At 35.6% G+C, this 17,880-nt stretch overlaps 1 protein-coding gene and 1 long non-coding RNA gene across 4 annotated transcripts in view; one reads left to right on the top strand and one right to left on the bottom strand.

Annotated features, from left to right (window-relative positions):
• The window catches only part of LOC121233582, a 21,804-nt gene extending 17,095 nt beyond the window's left edge, over positions 1-4,709 (bottom strand). The window contains exon 1 of the long non-coding RNA XR_005933329.1: positions 4,697-4,709. This is a non-coding gene — a long non-coding RNA (uncharacterized LOC121233582). The remainder of the gene's footprint in view (positions 1-4,696) is intronic.
• Positions 1-17,880, top strand: part of DCUN1D1 (defective in cullin neddylation 1 domain containing 1) — a 20,828-nt gene extending 2,948 nt beyond the window's left edge. For 2 of the 3 annotated variants that reach the window (XM_030027235.2, XM_030027236.2), the window contains 6 exons: positions 6,057-6,273; positions 7,573-7,741; positions 8,348-8,478; positions 13,141-13,223; positions 13,472-13,568; positions 15,072-17,880. In XM_030027235.2, the coding sequence (XP_029883095.1) occupies positions 6,057-6,273; positions 7,573-7,741; positions 8,348-8,478; positions 13,141-13,223; positions 13,472-13,568; positions 15,072-15,151 (777 nt within the window). In that variant the 3' untranslated portion in view covers positions 15,152-17,880. Of the gene's footprint in view, positions 1-5,288; positions 5,513-6,056; positions 6,274-7,572; positions 7,742-8,347; positions 8,479-13,140; positions 13,224-13,471; positions 13,569-15,071 lie in introns of those variants that run through there. The other variant, XM_030027234.2, reaches the window with a different exon arrangement.

Here is a 17,880-nt window from a genome sequence, read left to right as displayed (position 1 = left end):
ACATAATTTCTTACTGCAAACCTCAGGTGACAGGAAGTTGTAAAAATTTAGTATTACAAGAATTTCATGTCTGACGCTGTCTTCTGTAATGTTATTGTACTTCATGACATTGTTATGTAGTGTTTAACTCAACAAGCTACTCTGCAAGGCTGTTTTGTATGGTGCGTAGTCAAGTCTGTAGCAGTTTGTTGATATTAAATGGTTTTGGTTTTCATTCTCCCATAGTAAAACTTGTAGATCCTTGGCATTAGGCTTAGGATGGAGTAGCCAGAGTGCTAGACAAGATGGTGCATGATCTTGTTTCCTCTCCCAGGTTACCAGAGAACTCTTTGAACTTACACTGTAAAATCACTTTCAACTAGAGCCATGAAAAAATTATTCAGAAATATGAACTACTCTGTGAACAAGGTGTGAAATTTATTATGTAGTGCTTGATATTTTACTCATGTTTTATGGTGCCAATGCAAATACAAGGTATGAATGCAGCTTCTGCCCTGGACCAAAGCTAAGAATGCTAAACAACTGAGAGCTTTATTTTGTCCATTTTTAATTGAAAAAGCCCCGATTTTTGGTGTTTCCTTCACTTCTCAGGTTAACACGAATTACCTTAAAACACTATTACAACTACTGCATTCTTTTGCTATATATTGATCTTTTATGAAAGACTTTCTCCACATATGCAAGTACTGAAATGATTTTATCCACTAAGAGAACATTAGAGGGTGTAAAAAGCAACTTTGATTTTATGTTGCTTGTGATTTTTTTTCCCTTGGATTTTATATGTCAATGGACCTTGTAAATTTTTAAGTTTTGTTCTGTTCAACTGCAGACAAGTAGATTTCACATCAGTTTGAAAGAGAAGCTTAAAAATGTTCTGGCGATCTTACTTTGTGTGCTGTCTTTTTGAGAAACTTAGTTGGAGGGCATGTTTGGTTACATTATATGGAAACGATGGCTATGTACTTTAATTGTTTTTGTCTTTAACTTGGATTTTATGGGTTTTTTGGTAATTACATGTATGCTATCACAGTTGATGGATTAAAATGTGATTCAGTGTATTCATAGACTTCTGTTGTTGTGATTATCTTTTTGTTTTTTTATCAAACAAAAATACTCATGATTTTGCCTTTTAAGCTTTAGCCATGTATTTGTTGAATACAAGCAGTAAATGAGATTATTTGCAGGTGTCTTGTATGTTCCTTTAATGGATACGGCCCAAAGTGGAGTGATTCAGATGCTGTAAGGGAGCAATATTCTCTTGACCATTAGTGTCGCATAAAGATGTGACAAAACTGGCAGTCATGATCTGTAAGGTTATTACATGCACAAGTCCCTTCTTCTGTGCGCGGGCTGAAGTTATTCTGTGTTTGAACTGTTGTCACTGGGGTGCTTTGAAAGTGCAAGGATGCTTCCAGCAGCCAGATCTAGAGTTTAAATGCAGTTAGTATAAAAGCCTAGACTTTGTGGAGGTTGATACTGTTTTAGAAAAGGCTTTTACCTGTCACATGCATGAGAACTTAACAGGCTTTTCTTTGAGTCCTGACTGAAACAAAAGCACAGATGTCACATCATTCAAATTCCTTTCGTTAGCAGTGAAACTAGCAGGAATCAGATCATCTGTAAGCAGTGGCTGGGAAGGGAAAGGTGAAAAGCAGTTACTCGTTAAGGAGTAACTGTGTGAATGCCTTCTTTGGGGGCCATAAGGAATTTTGGGCAGTGATACTTCAAACTGATCGTGCACTGCTTGTCTAGCTGGCAGCCGCATATAACCTTTGAGCAAAGTCCAAGAACAGGGTTTTGGTAGGAACCCTCAGTTATCCAGTCCAGGCAGTGTGGGACGAAGGTTGTTACTGTTTCCCATGGACTTTATCCCGGAGAGTGGAGCCCTGGTATGGCTGTTAGCTATCCGGAAAGTGTTGATGACCAGTGTGCAGAGCTGATCTTTGAATCTGAGGTGACTAAAAATTGAGTGTAGAAGATAAGGAAAAACAACTATGTAGTCAGAGTTGGCAGGTCAGTTTGAGCATTATTTTTTTTTTTTTTTTCCCCTAGGCTGGGAAAGCTTACTCCCCTAGACGGGGGAAGTTTCAGTGTGAGGCCAGAAGAAAAAATACTTGGGGGGAAAAAAAGCCCAAGTATTTTTTTTATTTTTAATCTTTCACTGAAGTATCTAGTGAAGGATGGGTTATTGAATTAGAATTATCAAATTTAGTACTTCATGGGGAGAGGCAAATTTTTATTTTAAAATCAATGTTATAGCATCAGACATTCATTAGAATGATGTAATTATTGTAGTTTTATGAATCTACATAATGTAGCTTTTCATTTGGAGAAATTGTTTTGTGTTTTAAAAGTAAGTTCACCTTCTGTCTCTTATGACATCGTTATTATGAAAAGTAGCTTGGATACCACACAAACTTGATAAAAGGCTTGCAGATCTGAATTTTTCCTTTTCCCCTTACCCTAAGGGGTAAGACTTACTAGAAAAATTGTTGCATTTGTTTTCCAGTGGTTTTCACTTGTGTATTTTAGCAAGACAGAAATCTGTTAAATAAAATTCTGTCTTCATTTTTAACTAGTATTAAAGTTGAGATATTTTAAATGGATTGCATTGCATTACAGTACATACACTTGCAGTGTAAGGTATTTGTTGCCTGATGACTACAGGATTAAAGGTTATAGGGTGCTCTGGCTTCTGTATTGCACACTTAAAACAATAATAGACTAGGTTAGAGCTCAGCTTCTAGAAATAGCCCTCAAAAGTGCAGAAGGCTTGGAACCTGTTCCTGCTTGAAGTGTGGTTTTTTTAATGTGATGAAAGAATAGCTATAATAGGATAATAAAAACTCAGCAGTAATTTCATCTCTTGCTGCCCTGTACTAGGCCTTCAAAGAGTTGTCCAGTCACTAAGGATGTGGAGTCTCTCGTCCATGTTGGCAAGCTTCTGAGGAAACATTCATCAAATACAAAGAAAGGGCTTTGGCACTTCTTCACTAAAAATAAGCTTGTATTTGACCAGTAAAAATACAGTTATTCCAGAAAAAGGTTATGGCTGAGCAGTGTGATTTATTGCATCTTAATGTATTACTGAATGCTATACTGATAAGTATCATTAGCTGCTTGACTCTTGGCAAATTCAATGTTCTTTTTAAAAAGGTTTTATATTGTCACTATGACTGAAGGAGCCCTAAGCACAGGAAAAAAATTTAAATCATATAGGATTTAAATTTTATCATAAGAGTGATTTACTCTGCAATTTTTGTATCTAATAAATTGCATTCTCCTTTTGTATGACAACACACAAAACACACTACTTTTTGTGGTCTTGGGCATGCATGGTGAAGCCCTTTTAAACCTGTTCCTTGACTTTTTTTGTATGTCATTGCTTTTAGAGTTTACCCTTGCAGGAGTAGGGCAGAACAAAGCCTCTTGGGGTTTTACAGAATACTCACTATTAAAAGGGCTATGCATACTTATATGTACATGTTTAAAAAAAACCAAACAAAAACCTAATGATTAAAGGCACCAGCTTTGTCAAAAAAAAAAAAAAAAAAAAAAAGTGCTAAGGTCATAAGTGTGACTCTGCCCTATAGTGCAGCTAGGTCTGTGGTGATGCAGCAGTCTCTGGCTGTGTGGAAATGATTTGAGGAAGCTGGTAATGATACAGAACATTAGCCTTGGGATTGTTTCATCTTCATTTGGGATTTCATTCAATAGTTTGTTTTAATATATCTGTTTACAATATATTTTTAAAACCTGCAACTAAAAATCAATTAGTCATTTCTGGAAGTCATTCCACATGGCTTTGTCAGCGTAAGTGATTTTTGTGGAAGTTTGAGCTCAATATTGTAAGGTGCTGAATGTCTGCTGTGAAACTTGAAGCGTGCACAAATTGTCAGCAGTGGGTCTTTGCAGGACCTGCTCTGATGGCTTGACCTTAACCTGGAACCACTTCTGGAAATCTGACTTTCAGAAACATGCTTGTAGCAAAAAGTCCAATGTGAGAAACTTATTCAAGAGACTGAGACTGAAATAAAGCAGCAACACATTGTAACTTCAAAGGTAGTATAGCCTAACTAGTATCACTGTGTTTAAGTCTGCAGCGTGTAATAAAATTTTGGCTTCAGCTAAGTGTTGTAGATATAGGATTGGTGGGTTTTTTTGGGGTTTGTTTTTTGTTTTGTTTTGGTTTTTGTTTTTTTTTTTTAAGGGATCTTAAAGGGTATTGGTCTGTTTATTATGTGAGTATCAGTTTAAGCCACATGTGATGGTCTTGTATTTTTTTTAAAGGCATAACTCTGAAGCTGGTAACTTAACTACTGTTACGAATAATAGTGTTCACATTCACTGTCATCAAGCAGCAGAAAACTGATTTTGACTTTTAGGGCAGATGAATTTGTGTTCTGAAGCTTTAGTTGTTTTTTCTAATGATAATGTGATTGGACACTAATTATCCTTTGGAATGAAGAGCTTGAGCTCATACTGCTCCTAAACTATCCTCAGCCAAAGAACAAATGTTTTATCTCATCTAGAGATTTTTTTGGCCTTTTTCCCCCATACTCCCTGAGAAGGAGCCATGCAGTTGGAAATTACGATAATGAACAGAATATACAAGTTTTGGTTAGAATGCAAGGTAAACTACAAATGAAATATTTGTGCCATGTAAGAAATCCAATCCTGACTTAAAAGTCAGAACTTTTATTTACCAAGTTGTAATGTTAGGAGTATTTTTGTTTTGAATATATTGAATGAACTTTAGAACTGAATTTGGATTTTAGTGCAAGAGCTGTATGATTCCTTTCTCCTGATCAGCAGTTAGTTTTGTGTAACTAATACCCTTGAAATACTGAGTGTGCTGCTTCTCATCAAAAGTATCCTTGGGAATCCCTCTAGCATAGAATCTTAGAATGGTTTGGATTGGAAACGGCCTTAAAGATCATCTAGTTCCAACCCCCCTGCCATGGGCAGGGACACCTTCCACTAGACCAGGCTGCTCAAAGCCCCATCCAACCTGGCCTTGCTGATAAATTACTGGCAGTAAGTTCTCCATTCAGTTTTGTGCTAGAGCAGAGAGGGATGTCTCTTGGTCTGGGCAGGAGGTGTGAAATTCCCTAGCTCTCACCTTGGCTACTCACTGCGCTGCCTGCCTCCGGCAAAATTACTTACCCTTTTTTTTTTTTTAGCTTCAGTTGCTGCACCTGTGAAATGGAGACAATGCCGCCTCACAGGAATGTTTTGCAAATTATGTAGGTGGAGTTGAGCACCTTCAAAGTGAAAAATCTCAAAAAAAAAAAAAAAAAAAAAAAAAAGGTCTTTGAAGGTATTTCAGTGTGTAGTGCTCTGAAATGGATGACTCAACCTAGTGCCTTGCTGCCATCAAGAGGCACATCAAGAGATCCTTACCCTGGCAACATGGTCTTGCCCCTCGTCCAGCACTAACTAGCACCAACTGGTGTTTCTGTTAGTCTGGTCGTCTGGGACTAAATGAATGCCAGCCTCTCGTTCAGTGATGGTAAGCTATTAAATGGCCTGTTCTGCCGCATCTGTACAGGCAGTTAATCTATCAAATATTTTCATAGCGATGGGCTTTATTTAGGCAGCTCAAGTGCACTTTTTTGGTAGGTGTAGCATTCTTCTATTAAGAGGAGAATGTTTTTTTCTTTTCAAACAAATGAAAATTCGTTTACATAGAAAGATGTCCCAGCTTACAGCTGTACATGAATTTGCTATGCCCTTCAGCTCTCTCTCCAAGTATGCAATAAGATTACCCATTTTTTATTTCTGTTGATTGGTTTGCCAGCATGATTTTTGTGACGATTTAACTCAGTTTTGTTACAATGTAAAGTACCTAGAATGAAGGTAAGTTTAAATTAAAAAAAAATAAAATTAAAAAAAGATAAAATAAGTGTTGGTTTGAGTGTCTAACTGCCCCATCACTTAAAGGAAAATTATGAAAGGTACTGATTTAAAAAAAAAAAAAAAAATTAACAGTACCGATTTTTTTTTTTTTTGTCCACTAAAGTATTTCTAGTTACAGTATTGTCTGTTTTTACTAGAACAAGTTGAAATCATCACAGAAGGATAAAGTGCGTCAGTTTATGGTCTTCACACAATCTAGTGAAAAGACAGCAGTGAGTTGTCTGTCTCAAAATGACTGGAAGTTAGATGTTGCAACAGACAACTTTTTCCAAAATCCTGAACTTTATATACGAGAGAGTGTTAAAGGATCGTTGGACAGAAAGAAGTTAGAACAGCTATATAACAGATACAAAGGTGAGTACCCTGGATTTAAGGCTTATTTCTTAGTTGTACGTATGTATTCTTAATTACAGTGTATCATTGCAGCTGTGCTCTTGTGCTTGGAAATATTAACCGACTCTTTCAGCTTTGTTTTTCTATTACTAATAATACAAGTTAGAAGGAGAATATATGTAGGCTTGTGCTTCACAAGGATTACATACGGTTGCTTCAAGTGCTCTAAATATATGTGCCTTTATACAAGATTAGGGTCTGGAACTGGAATTGTGTGTACAGTAAGTAACTGTAATGGTTAACGTGGATTTTAGGTGATTCTTCTGGGGAAAGCACATCACTCAGGACTCGCTCCTGACAAAGTGAAGGTTGGTTGCATACCAAGGATGGGTTCTACCTTTATTTTTATTCACCTTGTGCTTATTGTCAGATAGTTACAGAGCAGAAAAGAAAAATAAATCTCTTTTATCTGTTTTATAGCCAGTGTTCAACTGATGATAACCTACCACAAGTAATAAAGTGGATTCAGTACAGTAGAACAAATTCTGTGTTTTAGCACTTCAAAAAAATCAAAGTGCTACATTTCCTGTCAGTTTTCATGCGTGTGCATAATCCAGATACCATTTTCCTGAAGTCTTTGTTGGCTTATGTTAGTAGATCTTTTGTTAGTGCACTTGAAATGTGAGCATCTCACTTCCAGACCAGATGTTGATTCCTTCGTGGAAAGAGGAGTGTGCCTGGCTGACTTGGAATCGGTAATGGGGCAACGTAACTTTCTTCTTGGAGGTTACCATGTCCAATCTCATGCATGCTGGTGATGCCAGAAAATGCATAAAACTAATGTTGACTTAGTAGTTTATGGGCAGATTTGATGATTGTATTGGTACAGCTTGCAAATGGACACTGCATAATTGTTTGTAATGGTACACAGATCAGCAGTCTTGCCAAAGGTGCCAATAATTAAGTGTGCTGGTGGGAAAGGACCACTGTTCTCTGTATGGAATGAGTTGGAATATCATGCATATTATTAGGCAGAAAACAAATGTTTGTGGTGCTTTTGTGTCTCAATGAAAATAACATAAGCTTCATTGTATGGGAGGCTTTATTGTAGTAACTGCCTCAATTGTTAAAGCTTAACCATTGAAAATAGTAATGTAACTTTGTTTTTAAAATATTCACTTATAAGTGAATATAAGCCTTATAAGGGCAGATCCCAAAAATGGCTTCTTGAAAATGTTTGCTTATCTTAAATACACTTGTGGAATAAATCAGCTTTTTCAAAAATATGTTTTTCTTGATACTTACTTTTATATCCCAAAGATCCTCAAGATGAAAATAAAATTGGTATAGATGGTATACAGCAGTTTTGTGATGATCTAGCTCTTGACCCAGCCAGCATTACTGTACTCATCATTGCATGGAAATTCCGAGCTGCAACGCAGTGTGAATTTTCAAAGCTGGAATTCATGGATGGAATGACTGAGCTAGGGTAAGTGTGCAGTAAGTATTAGATACTGACAGTGTAATCCAGTGTCAGAAACTGGAATGTATGGTGAAACAGCCTTGTTTTGGGGAATTCACAATCACAACGTCCTTTCAGACTTCAGAGACTTTTTGGAGTCTAGCATCACTTGTCTGCCTCTGTAAAAATGCATCTGCTGTCTATGTGCTAGATGATTAGTGACCAAAAAAAGGGAGGCAATTTTGAGTGCTACTTTCCTTGGTTGTGTGAGTATTTCAGTTAGTTGCTATAGAGTTACTCAGGTAGGTAAAGCAAGGGTGTCGGTCTGCAATCTAGCATACTTGGGTTTTCTCTGCCTTACGAGAATGTAGGAGTCTTTACCACATTTTTCTAAATATCTTTTGGATTATAGAATCTGATGTATCAGCTAGTATGTGCAAATGGCAATGTGAAGAAATAACAACAAAGAAATGAAATTGTTGTATAGGTGCCGACTAATTAAAGGCTTCCTGAACTTTGTTTTGATAATTGTATTGTATTCCACAAAAAAATTATAATTTTTTATTTAATTTATAACTCGTATTTTATGGCAAAATGAATAATACACAAATAAACATACTTTTTAAAATGCAGATGTGACAGCATAGAAAAACTGAAGGCCCAGATTCCTAAAATGGAACAAGAATTAAAAGAGCCAGGAAGATTTAAGGATTTTTATCAATTTACTTTCAACTTTGCAAAGAACCCGGGACAGAAAGGTTTAGGTATGTATTCTTAATCATAAACATTTGTTCGTAATTATGGGAAATGACTGATTAAAGCAGTAAGTGAAAGTATTATTGTGATCCAATGAGTCTGAAAGATAACCACCTTTGGGATAAAATACATCTCTTTGTTGTGAAAGGTAGATGTCAATTTAAGGTGTTCAAATTGATAGAAATATCTGCATCATTAATATAGACTACAAAATTTTATGAGAGAAGGTTTATTCTTTCACTCAGAGTGTGTGCAATTCTCAGTAAACACAATGGATTATGGTCTTATGTTAAAGGCATAATTATACCACTTAGAATTTACAGCATTGAACAGATTAATTGAATTTTCACTTTTAGTATAAATTTAAGCTGTAAAACTGATTTCCATATAAGTACACTTGAACCGTCTCTTGTAACATGAAAAATGCTTGCAAATGTCTTGGCAAAATAGAATTGGAATAGTACAAATAGATCTCTCTATCCAGGGCTTGATGCCTGTTGTTGTTGTGCCATTGGTAATAGGTGCTTATCTACAGCCTTTCCTGCCCCCCCCCTGAATGTTTGGGGTTTTTCTCATTATTTCACAGATCTTCTGCTCATTGTGCATTTGATTAGTGTAACAGGTTAAGTGGAAGAATCACTTACTAAAAATATTAGCACACCACCACAGTCCTGATGGAACTAAATGAACAAACTGTAGATCTGTCTAGTCAAAACAGCAAAAATGAGGGAACAAAAATTTCTTTCAAGCAGTAATGTTAACCAACCAGAATGCATATTCATTTATATACAGTGTAGTTGAGATATGACACCTAACTAGTATTTCATGACTCTGTAACTGTTAACTTCTTAAGTTAACTGTTCTACTTTTGAGAAGAAATAAAATACTGGAAGGCGAGTAGGTTCTTCCTTGGCAGCTTGTGAATTTATTTTTCTCAGTAATGAAAATGCCTTAAACTGACTGCCACTGACCAGCTTTGCATTCATGCGCTGTGAAAAGATGAGGATTCTGTTTTGGTTTTATTGTCTTGTGTATGTGGACCAACTTTTGGCTTAAATGGAATATTGGAAAATAAGTAACTAAGCAAAACTTCCATGTCTTCGTTTTGACTCTGTGTCATTCTTTAACATCTTTCTGTATGCTGTTTTTTGTTTCAAATTGGATTGTGAGTTTCATTGTCTTTGAAAAAGCTAAAAGAGCACTGCTGAACTGTTTGAAAATACTTGTGCATGCATATAGTCAGATCTGAATCCTGCAAATAAATGAATGGACTGATTCTTATTTCTTGTAGAAAGTCATATTAATTTTTTCAGGCTGCTACAACAAAGAAAATGTGGACAGTAGCTGAATTGTGAGAAGATAGAAGTTAGGTTATGGAGAGTGTCAATGTTGAATCAGTTCTGCAGTGTGAATGGTTGCAGGGTTGTTTGTGGGTTGTTGGGTTTTTTTTATGGTTACCACTGTAACATTTGTATGTTGTTTTAAATCTTTAAACAGCTTTATACAACAAGGAGTATTTTGCAGAATCCCTGTAAGGTGGTAAAAGTGAAATGACAAATTAAAATGATATCATACTTACATGATCATTTTTAATTAATTTTCTCAAAGCTTCAGAATAACAGAACTGTTTGATGTAGTACTTGCCTCTTACGTTCTTCTCTGTATTTCTAAGGTACAAGGAAGACTTGCATTCTTCTTCTGAACACCACCCCACCCCCCCGCCAAGTCCTATATAGAAATGAATCTTTTAAGTATTCCAGATGGAACAGACTTCAGTAAAAATTATTTACCAGGAAAACTAAGTCCCTTGCTTTATTCCTCATTCATCTTAAAGCTTCTTCATGCCAGTTAAGCTCTAACAGTGACAAAGACAAGTATAGTTTTCTCAGATCCATATAGCGTATACATAGTATAAGGGTTTTGTTTTTCATTTGGTTGGTTTTTTTTAAGTCTGGGTCTGGAAGTGATGTAGAACTGAGCTTAAAATCTGGATGCTTACCAGCCTTTTTGATGCCAATAAATACACAGTTCTAGGCATGAATTTACTATAGGGCAGAATAATTCTAGAAACCCTGAAGCAAAAGAATATTGGGAGAAGTACAGTGCTGAAAAGCAAGTGCTCCTAGTTATGCAATTAATTTTGGAGTGTCTAAATAACTGCTTGTAGGAACTTGCAAATTGGTTTTAATGTATATTGGTCTCTAATCTTCCAAACATTGTGCAGTAGTTAAGGCACAGTTCTGGAAATGTATTTCCTTTGCATAATTCCTTACTACTGTGTAACTGTGTAAGGACTGTGGATGTCTTTTCTTGTGATATTTGCATACCATTTGAGAATACCTTTTAGCTGGTGTTTGTCTCAAACATTGTTTGCTTCTCTTGCATCCCTCTCGATAAAACTCAAAATGGAGCATGTATGTTGAGACTTTTGTATTGATCCACAAGGACTTCCTGAACATTCTTTTACTTTCTTATTAAAACCTGAAATTATTCTTTCCTTTCCAATTTTGTGATTTCATAAAATTTCTTTTAAAGCATGTAGTTTGTCCTAGGGCATTATGTCTTCGTGCTTTACATGTTTGGACTCACATAGTAAGTTTAAGGTTGCAGCATCCTGAGATTTGTTTTTTAAAGGCCTTGGCTTACCCACAAGAATAATCTCAAAATTGTATAAGCATGTCGAAATGCACAGTTTGTTTATAGTGTTTGTTTATAAACCACTGTAAATATGCAGTGATTTGATGATGTTGCATTTTTTTGTATGCCTGCTATTAATGCATCACAAGTAAATAAAACTTAAGTTTTCTAATTTGGTTCCTTGAGGAACTAACAGCTTAATCTAAAGTTTGTATCTATTAATTTTTAGAAAGACAGTAGTTCTAGTTGAAAGCTGAAGTGCCTATTTTTCTATCTGAATCTTCTGTTAGAGATACCTAGCCTTTATATTAATTTTAGTAAGTTGTCCTTTTCACATATAGCTTATTTACTGAGGAGTAGTGACTTCTGTTTAATTTGTCTCTGCTTCTTGAAACTCAAACTTACACTTTTGTCTGAAATCACACCCCTTTGCAGCTGCTGGAAAATTCTCCACAAATTTTATTCTTTACTTTGGTCAGGAAGCATTATAGTGTGCATATGCTGTTTGAGAAGAACTTTTAATATCAAAGATACTAAGCAATTCAGAAACTTACCGACCCTCCCCCACCCCTCATCACCATCTATTTTCCCTCCAGCAATGCAGAGTTCATGCTTTCTTGTGTTTGATATTGATTTCACCTCCAAGATCCACCTCCCTGGTTTTTTAAATAGTTTGGGCATCTGGGAGAAGGGAGTGGTTTTCTTGCGTTGCCAGGTTTTTTCTTTTTTGTTTTAGGTGGGTTTTTTTTTTTGTTTTGTTTTTGCTGAGGTGCTACTGATCATATGCCTCTTCTCTCTGCTCTCACAAAATGATTGTTTATGGAAGAAATTTGCTAGGCTGCAAAATATATAAGAGCTTTTGTTAAAACAGAGGTCACTTAACTAGGTAGCCTTTTGGGGTTACTGTATGTACCTGGTGATGGATACTGAATTCAGTAAGATCACAGTTAGTAGCATTTTGTTATACAGTACAGAGGTCCTTGTTAACTCCTGGTAATGGAGACCATGCTAGGTAGAGATTTAGAACTCAGATACATAACTTTCTTTTATCAGCCAACACGTTACTGTATGCCACTAATAAACAGTAAATGCATGTCAGTTTAGCCTTTGGCAAATACCAGGGAGGTGCGTTAGGGTTTTTTGGGTGTGTGTTTGTTTGTTTGTTTGGTTGGTTTTTTTTTTCTCCTTACATGCTAGACTAACCAGTCTCTTTCTAACAGCTACACTGTAATAGCACCCACTGCTGACAGTAGCACACAGTTGCCTGACAGGCAGTAGGTTGTTCTTGTTCCTGAACTGTGTCAGTTCAGGTTTCTCAGTTGTCCTGAGAAACAGATTCAAAACAAGCAAGAACTTAACAGGAGTCTTTGGGAAAAAAACAAAAAAACAACACCCCCCCCCCTCAACCAACCACACCCCCCCCCCCCCCCCAAATCCCAACCCAACCAAAAAAAGACCAACAACTAACAAACAACTATCAACTGTCTGCTTGTACCGTACTGAAAGATTTTTTTCAAAAGGAAACCTGATTGCAGAAATGAACACTTGACAAAAGCCATGTTACAAAGCCAGCACCTCTAACAAGGTTGCTCTAAAATTGAAATAATAAAAAGCTTGTTTTACGTAAATTTTATTTTATATATGAAAAAAAATTACAGCTCATACTACAAAATACTACAGATTTTCTTTTCAAGTCAATAGCATTTCTAAGAAAAATATTTCACTGAATTTTAACTAAAGTATTGTTAGTTAGCAAAAGACATATGAAATATCCTTGTGTGTTTTGGATATTTTAGCTATTAATGTGGGCAATTTTCAGTTCTTCTGTAGTCAAGTGATAGTATCAAAATCTGTAAAATAATTGTGTAACATTTTATTTATGGTTGCCTTTTTGTAAAGGATCCACGAGTATATTTGCATTAGATTAATCTTTTCACCTTTATGAATATATGGTTCATCTTAGTGTTAGATACCTGTGGAGATTATATATTTGAAATGCATATCTTTAAAACTAATATATTTTAATATTACAGATTTAGAAATGGCCATTGCCTACTGGAATTTAGTACTTAATGGAAGATTTAAATTTCTAGACTTGTGGAACAAATTTTTGTTGGTAAGTTTAAATCTTTACATAAACTAGACTGCAGTATTTTCAAAACTTGGAAGATAAATATGTTTAAATTAATGAGTAGATGAAATAGACTATTTTCACCCAGATCCCAGATACTGCACTTCATAGTGTGTGTAAGAGAAGTATGTTTTGGGGATATGGATGTGTCCAAGACAGTAAAAATGAATGTGTATAAGGTTTTTTTTTAATTTACTTTTTTTTAAACATAAGTTTTCCACCCCTCCAAACAGGAACATCATAAAAGATCAATTCCTAAGGATACCTGGAACCTTCTTCTAGACTTTAGTACAATGATAGCAGATGATATGTCTAACTATGATGAGGAAGGTAAACATTTCCATTTCCTTTCATTAACTTCTGACTGTGTTTGATGCTACGTTTATTACTGTGTATCTGCTTTGGCACAGCTGTCTAATAACAGCATAATTAGAATATCACTGGTGATCTAAAGTTCAGTTAGAGCTACTTTAATGCATGTTATCATCTGTTACTGCAGGTTTAAAAAAAGAAATGCTCTAACTTTCTTAACTCCGTTTTCTGTTTTTCTTCTGTCTGAGCTCAAATACTAATTCTCTCTTATTGAGACAAACCCTGATATTTGTCCATTTAAAACCCACAAATTCTCTGTCAGTGCAGTTCTTGGCATCTTCAACTAAGTAACTGATTCATGGCCTGTGCATTTCTTCATAGGGTCCTCTGGTTATTGCATTTCTTAGCTGAGAATATTTTTTTAAGTTTGGTTGCTTCAGTTTACGTGAAGATTGGACGTGTAGTAATATGAAAGTGAAGCCGGCAGCATACAGGGATTGCTAAACATAAGTTATATCCTACCAAATGTGTTTCTTGTAAACTTTTGTATTGATCTTTCCTTTTCCAGTCCATCTGTAGTCAAGAACAGCTAATTACCTTCAGTCGTTGGTGGCAGATCAGTTCAGTGAGTGGAGGAAACTGTAAACTTCTGATACTTCCAGAGCAGAGGGGAGCAAACTTCTACAACTTTATTTAATAGTTATGGACAGTTCTCATTCTCTTATCATTGAGCAAATGGGCTGCTGCCCACAATAAACCAATGTAGTTTAGAAAGATTAAAGGCAGAAAACATGTTTTGAATAAAAATATTTTAAGGGGGGGGGGGGACAGGGACGGACCAGCCCACAATTATTTTTAACCTTCACATGATCATTATGCACGACTGGGGACCTCTTTGGATATGGGTGTCCATAATATGTAAAATATTGATATGCATATTAACTACCTCTTGATAAGGAATATGGAAGAGTATAGTATAATACCAGCCTCCTAGGACATTACACTATATTGCTGGCTATCGGAGTGCATTTTGCCGTTTTCAGGTACGGCTAAGTATGCTGATTCTAACAGATGAGCATTGCATTCATGCAAAATCAAATTGTGAGCAGTAAATGCTGTAGTATGTTAAGATATGCTGCTGCTTAACAGTATAGACTGCTTCATCCAATGTTCAACGTTTTTAAGCAGCTGTTGCCATCCTGGAGATCAAGTTCTGGCACCAAAACCAGGACAGTTAAGCTAGAATTTTTGTCAGCTTTTTTTTTTTTTGTTCTTCTTTTTTTGGTCAGGAAGATGAAGTAAGTATGACTCTTGAAAGGGATGTGTATTAACTGGGTTTAAAGGAAGTAGAAATCTTTAACGAGCTCTTAGATTTCGAGCAAGAAAATAAAATTACAATTTTTTGCTTGAAACTATGCCTAGTTAAGACTGGAAAGTAAACAACTTGTTTAGATCTGAAGCTTTTAAAAGAATGCCTTGTTGAACTGAGTTCTTATGTTCTGGTCTTTTTTTTTCTTTTAGGAGCATGGCCAGTTCTTATTGATGACTTTGTGGAATTTGCACGCCCTCAAATTGCTGGGACAAAAAGTACGACAGTGTAGCACTAAAGGACCCTTCTAGAGTGTACATAGTCTGTACAAATACCTGAAATGGAAAATTGCACAGTCAATTTCTGCTGGCTGGACTGAACTGAAGATCAATCCTCACAATATGGTTGAGGGTTGAGACAAACCTTTAAGGATACATCTTGGACCATATCATATTTCATTCTTCTACTGGTGGTTTGGGCTTTTCTTCTAGTCTGGACCACTCCTGCCCGTTAAAATTCCAACATTGTGGATTCCATCATGGATTTTTTTTTTTTCTTTTTTTTTGGTGGACCACCCTAGTTTCATCTCCCATAAGTCCTAGAAGCTTTATAATGATTTTGAGGTTTCTGGTTTCACATAAAGCACAATGCTGGTCATCATCAGACAACTGTTGTATGGCATCTGAATTATACAGCTCAACATCAAAACAATTTTTAAAAGAATCCTTAAATATACACTTGGGGCTAGTTGCAAAGACTGTATTGATAGCACTTCCTGTAAGAGTGATATATTTAAGTGTACTGGGTCCGATTTTTTTTTTTTTTTTTTTTTTTTTTTTTTCTGGAAAAGTACAGGTATCGTCTAAGTGAGTTTGAGTATATGGTAAAAACAGTTGCAGAAATAACCAAGAAAACCCAAGGTTGTTGATGCTGGGGTATCTAGGTGCCTATCTGAATGGTTTGATTGTACATCAACTGACTGAGAACAGTTGAAGTACGACACAACTACTGTGCACTTACAGCACCCGTGTTTAATGTTATAGTCAGCCTTCAGTGAGCGTCATTGAGATAAGCTGTGTGCGTCATGATAGAATCTAATATTCTCTAGGTTATTATCGAAGAAATCAGATTTCATTACAGTTTTGAAATGCTTATCTGTCTAAGAAAGGTTTTTCATTTCTGTGGAAATCTAAAACTTGAATATACTGAATTTGTGTCTTAAATGTTTGCTACACAATGCAGTATTTTAAATCAAGACATGTAATTTTTATGGTTGAGGTATGATGAAACAAATGGCCCTGTTGTACAAGAAGCTGGTGAGTTTGATGTGAATCCAGGTTTTGAAACCATTATCCTGAGAAGTTAAATCTTTGTAACATAGAGGTACTGCCATTATGGATGACACCCATTTTTTAATTATTTTGTTGAGTTTTCCTTAAATTGACATATCACTGTGGTTGCCAAATATAGAAATTAAGAGTAAAGCTTTCCCAAACAAGCACAGATCAGATAGAAAATACTACACTGGCTTTGTTTGCTTAAATTATTTTGTTGCTCATCACTACTTCTTACTGTCTTACTGCATTTAACTACATCAAGTTCATTTTGTCCAAAACAGGTTTTATCAGATGCAATTCTTCCCTATTTTTAATATTACAAAAGCTCTTGAGCTGCTTTTGTGCTAAACATGGTCTTCTACTCCTCACTTGGTTACTTGTGAAGACATTTGATAACTACTACTCTGTAAAATAAGCTGGAAAATACCAAGCTCCAGGAGAAAAGAAAGGCTATAGTTAGAAGTAAGGATAGAGGTTTAAGTCCATGCTCTAAGTAGTCCCATGATAAGGCCAGAATTATTTTTGAAATGAGTAATTGGTACTTGCACTAAACAGCAGAACACTTTTATGCAGGTGCTAAAAGTATTTTAGGAAAAAATTGACTATTAAACTGCTAAAAAAATTTTATTTATACTCTTTGAAGTTGACCATAAGGCTAGCTCCCCTCATAGCAGTGCCCTTTTAAGAAAATCCAGTTGTGCGTTTACTTCAAGAATACAGTTCCAGAAAAAGATTGCAAACTTCTTCCAGCTACTGGAATTGGCTATGCCAAAAAACGTGTGTTTTGCTGCTTTCAGTATTTCCTTTCTCAATTTTGTGTAAATATAAATGGGGACTTGAAATTACGGGGGTGGGGGGTGGAAAAAAAGCTCTACAAGGTATCTATGCGTGCTGTTTTCTGTCTTGAGGGTTTTGGTACAGTTTCAGATTGATTAGTTCAAGTATGCTGTGTTTGGAGAGGAGAACTGACTTGCTTTTTATCCCAATACAGACTTGTCCCTCAAAAAAGTCTGAGATTGGGTAGTGGCGTAATGCCGTGGTGTTTTAAAGAATATTCCTTTTGAATGCAAGATCTTTTCAACAAAATAGTGTTGTCATCAGTTTGGTACTACACGCTTATAATTACTGTGTAATTATAAAGAAATACATAAAACTTTGACTAATTATGTTGCAGAAAAGGGTTATTTGTGCTATGATGGCATCTTAAAAGTTTTTCAAAATGAGTGACTGAAGTTGAAAGAAACATTGATTTAACAGGGTGTTGTTCTAAGGACAAAATGCCTGATTACAGGGAATATTTTGTATTGAAACGTGCTCAGATGTGGCCATGTGTTTTTTCCTTTATATATTTGTGTGGTTTTTCCTTTTTTTTTAAGAATGCAGACAGTGGATTGCTTTAATTCGTAAGTGCTTATGTCTTCAATTTGATGATCTCCCCTTAAATGGATCAATTTAATTTTGCCAAATGTCAAGGAAAAAAAAAAAGGCAAACATCAAGTTTGTAACCTGTTTTTATACATTAAATATGTACAAAATTAGAAGTGCCCTGATATAAAACACTTAATCTCGAGATTATATTTAGTAAAAAACCATCATTTACATATCTCTGTAAGTTCAAATGTAACTTCTTACAATCCCTCTCATTACCAACAGAGGCAATAAAGCTCCAGTGAAATTGCCATGA

This window comes from Aquila chrysaetos, chromosome 10 (genome assembly GCF_900496995.4).
Source record: "Aquila chrysaetos chrysaetos chromosome 10, bAquChr1.4, whole genome shotgun sequence".
NCBI lineage: Eukaryota > Metazoa > Chordata > Aves > Accipitriformes > Accipitridae > Aquila > Aquila chrysaetos.
Note: the sequence above shows the minus strand (reverse complement) of the source record. Positions and strands in the feature narration are given on the sequence as shown.